This window comes from Silene latifolia, chromosome 4 (assembly GCF_048544455.1).
Source record: "Silene latifolia isolate original U9 population chromosome 4, ASM4854445v1, whole genome shotgun sequence".
NCBI lineage: Eukaryota > Viridiplantae > Streptophyta > Magnoliopsida > Caryophyllales > Caryophyllaceae > Silene > Silene latifolia.
Genome location: NC_133529.1, coordinates 38741198 through 38745953, shown reverse-complemented (window position 1 = coordinate 38745953; position 4756 = coordinate 38741198). Strand labels below are relative to the sequence as shown.

General features: G+C 38.9%; 1 protein-coding gene across 1 annotated transcript; it reads right to left on the bottom strand.

Moving 5' to 3' along the window:
* Window positions 1-271: 271 nt before the first annotated feature.
* LOC141653440 (uncharacterized) lies at window positions 272-4429 on the bottom strand (the record flags this gene model as incomplete). The annotated part of the gene is given in 2 exon segments (XM_074461205.1): window positions 272-547; window positions 4224-4429. Coding segments are annotated over 2 exon segments (216 nt in total). The 3' UTR covers window positions 272-499.
* Between the last annotated feature and the right edge of the window lie 327 nt (window positions 4430-4756).

Genomic DNA, 4756 nt, shown 5'->3' with positions numbered 1-4756 from the left:
CATACGACTCGGGTTCAAACTTGTACGGAGTAGCTATTGAAATCGTCCCGTGTATCTTTACAAACAAAAGCCAGATTAGAAAACTCATTAGATTGTCCTGGCATTTCAGCCTCTTTACACAAAATTACGGTGAACATTAGTACCTGCATTAATGCCAACCACTGTAGTTACACTTGCAGAAAATCCCAAACGCATGGTTTTCTACAAAGAACTCAGCTCAAACACACTCAGCTCAAACACACAAGTGTGTTAAGAGGTTTAAACTGCGGGATTGAAGAAAGGAAGTTGTCATATCCGCCAAACAACTTATTTAAATTCTAACATCCGAAACCATAGAGACAACATTCAAAACCCTTCAAAAGGGTGTACATCCGTACAAAGCGTAAAACAAGGCATAAGTTGAAATACAAATACCCATCGTCGAAAAGAAAATATTCTTGTGGCCAACAAAGTCTAGTTTTGCTTCAAACACCGTTATTTGTGAAGGTGACAAGAATATTCAGAGGAACTTTCTATAGGGTCTTCCAGCATCCTCATCTTGCATGTGCTGTCACAACCATTAAGATGTTGATCAAAAGTTCAGAAATGCAAATGAACAACACTCCACGAGTACAAGAATAGAAAACACTTAAGAGCCACACAAAAGGAAAATGACAGCAGATAATTGAACAAGTACACTAAACCCGATTTGATAAGTCGTGAGCCACAACTGAAACACAATTTGTTGTGAAAATGTGCCCCCGAACTTTCCTCGTATTAACTACCTGAGTGCAATATATTGCAAAATATCGAGTTTGATACTTGGTTACTTATCCGTGTCTGACTGGCACCTATGCCTGAGTCCGTGATAACACTGTCACTGGTAAATCGCTCGTTGTACAAAATGAGCTAAATTTGGTAAGAGCTGTAATTAAGTAGCCAAAAGTCCAGCAACCCCAGCCGAAAATTGGAACTAAAATACCACTACAACTCTACAAGGGAATTTTGTTTTGAACCGGGAATAGTAAATATACACACCAAATACCTAGCAGACCACATGATCTATCAAGGGGTGTAACTGTGCAATCAATATCAAATTAAATTGTGTCATTTTCGTGTGAACCTACTCGCATAAATGGGTCGTTGTATCGTGTTTTCGGATAATGTCATTGTTTGCCAGCACTACCTAAGAGACACCCTCATCAGTCATCACTACAGTAGAACAGATGAGCAGCTTAAGAGCCAATAAGAAGCAACTTGTAAAAGAACACCATAACATGAGCTACTTTGTATATAAATAGAAGCAAACATAGCTCTAGCCAGTAGCCACGGTGTAATGAATCACTGAAAGGAGTATATCACACATGTCAAGTCATCAAAGATTCATACTTGGCTAAAGAACTTGATGTCCTACCCTTAGTTTTAAAAAAAAAAGCGCTCTATGGTGCTCGGACTCGCCACTTCCCCTGGAGTACCTGTGTCCGTACGACACGACACGGGTACGGACACGAAATTCGTGACCAGACGGCAAGAGGGAAAATGGACACTTCAGAATTAAAAAGAAAAAAGAAAAACGTGTACCTTGGGTGCTTGAGAAGATGACATGGGATTGGAAGCCATTGATAACTCGTGAAGAAGATGAAGACTCTTATGTTTCTTTTGTTTTAATTGAATTATTATGTGGTGAGGAGTAAATTTATGGAGAAGTGGAAAATTTTTTATTGTTACTTTTTACCGTCACTATTGGTGGGGAACCCACATGCTTTTAATTTTATGGGGAACTCACATGCTTTTTATTCAAATATCCAAAGTATATTTTAATATACTACTCCCTCCAATTTCATTTATTGTTCCCCTTTCTTTTTGGCATAACAAATAAGGGAATTAATGTGGACCACACAATACACATGACCCCACATTAAATTGATTTTGGGCCACACAAAGTTGTCCAAAAAAGGAAAGAGGGAACAATAAGGAAAATGGATGGAAAGGGAAAGAGGAACAATAAATGAAATTGGAGGGAGTATTACTTTTACCAACCTACTTGCTTTCGGCATTGAAATTTTTTACTCTTCAGAATTTTGGACACATGTTGACCGTGTCCAAATATGAAAATTGGATACATCGACCGTGTCCAAATAATGCCGTATCCGTTAGTTATTCGTGTCCTCATATCCTTGATTTTACGACTTTTAAGTGTCGGACACAAGGATTCGTATCCGTACCCGTACGTCGTACGAGTCCGAGCACCATAGAAAGCGCCCCTAGGATGAGGCACAAGCCAAAACACCTCGTTCAAGATACAACTTGAATGCATAATGTCAACAGAGTACAGCTTCAAAACTCCTATTCAGTTTTATCTTCCTTTTGTTTGGGTGTCAAAATTAAAGGAATGACATTTACTTCTGTACTCTCATATCTTCCCATCACTTTCGCTCACATGTCTCAACCAACACCCACTTATCCCTAACACACACTCAACCACCACTACGCCAGCCTTAACCGCTACCAACTCACCACCACTCTGCTCTAACCTCCACCAACCAATCACCACCTGCCTAGCCAAACAAACCACACGTCATCCCTTGCCGCCAGTGTGACCCAGCCCAACCACCAACGAGAAGCCAACCCAAAATCATCGAATTATCTCCCCCACGGCCCCACCACTGTTATCACCCACAAAACACCTCTAGAGACGCCTACCCACCGGCGAAAGTCGAATCTTGCACCTCGAAAATTACCCCCACCATGCAAAACACCCACTTCAATCCATAAAAACTCATATCCCACCACAAAATGTCCTTTCTTACCCGTAAAATCTCTCGATCTAGGATTTTCGAGTGGTGGTGTGAGTTTTGGAATGTGGTTGAGGGAGAGAGAAATCTTGTGGTGTAGACCCGCACGACGTTCAGCTAGCGGAGGTGATGTATTGTAAGTGGCAGAGGAGATAGTGAGGGGTTAGGGTAGAGTTGTTAGGATAAAATGGTGAGGGGTATTTTTGTCCTTGAAAGCAAAATTATATGTCCAAATAAGGAAATAGGGAAGATAATGTAACTAAGCTCAATAAGGAAAAAAAGAAGATAAAACAGACTTGGAGGGAGTAGTACATAATCACTTTCAAATACTACAATCACTAAAGAACCCAAAGTACTTTCCTTCTCTCCAAGAGTAAATCAAATTAATAGACTCTTCATAAAACCTTTTTGAACTCCAAAATGTTTTTGACCCCAAAAACAAAAGCACTCTACTAAATTTTATCATCCAAATTGTATTTCTAGTATATCTCACTCGAAATCAAACAAATACACAGCAAGCAATCCTTTCTGGTATAGAAGGTCCACAAAACCAACAATAATCTCTCATTCCTTACTTCGAAGCCCTCCCAAATCACAACTCAGATGCAATGACCAGTGATTAAATAATGGCTGCCATTCACTCTCTCCAGTAGATAACAATGTCCAAGATTGAACCCATTTTATGCATACAAAAGACTGGCATCTTACAGATACCTTGCCTTTGCCATACCCTAACTGAGATCACTACTCAATCACATAGGTTCATAACTTAGTTTCAACACATCTGAAGCTTTTGATCAAATAATACACAATCCTTCCCCTCAACAATCCCCATTTCTTGGCATAAATTAAGTCTGTTTCCTTATTCATAAACTCCAACTAACTAAACCAAAAGTGACCGAAACAAAACGACAACAAGAAGGTTAGGTGTGCAGAACTTTAAATAGAAGCAACCGCGGACCTCTGCAATGAAATTAGCAAACATGTGTGATACCCAAAGCCACACCCACTTAGCTCAAAGACCCCCAGATCAACAATCCTTGCCACATTACAGTCTCAAACAGTCACATTAATAAATAAACCTAACAAAGCGACGCTCTGGGCGGGCTCACAACCAACCAGTACAAAACCCCATACTGAAATTGATCCGTCTAATATTACATCCTACATATTAATTAAACCCACAAAATCAACACCGACTTTATCAGCAATTCTAAATAATAAAACCCAACAAACAAAAATCCACATTTTTATCCAACGCAAATAAAACCCCAACTTTTTGATGAAACCCAGATTAAAACCCTAGATTCCAATCATTCAATCAATTTGACTAATCCAATCCAAACCCAATAACAAAGTAGATCTAAAACAAAGAAACAGAATAGAGAAAACCCATAAGAATGAAATGACAGAAAAATAAAAAATAAAAAGAGAGAAGGAGAAGATTACGAATTCACGAACGATGCCCTTGTAAACGAGAACAGGGATTGCAATTCCGAAAATACCAATGAGAGCGAAGTTACGACGAGTCCAACGAAAGTTAAGCTCGAGATTTTCACGAGCACTACCCCAATCTTCGATGAATTTGTTCTTGTTTGCTTCCATTCCTCCCCCCATTTTTTCCTCTTCTTCTTCTTCTTCTTCTTCTTCTTCTTCTTTCGGATTGCTTGGTCGTCACTCGTGACTAGAACAAGATCTACTTTTTGTTGCCAAATTCAGGTTGGACTTCACGCATTTTAATTTTTCGTCTAAGGCCCATTTTGTTTTTTTTCCACTTAATTTTAACACAAACTAGATTTTGTGCCCGTGCGTTGCACGGTTTCTAAATAATGTTTTATTTTTAACTGAAGTGGTAGAATATGTAAGTTCTTGAATGTGAGAACGGTAAATTTGCTATCGTAAAGTAACTAACGACTTTGAAAATAAGTGTAGTCGATGTTGTGAATTGATTTAAGTTAGTCTCTCTAATTTCAATTAATCTT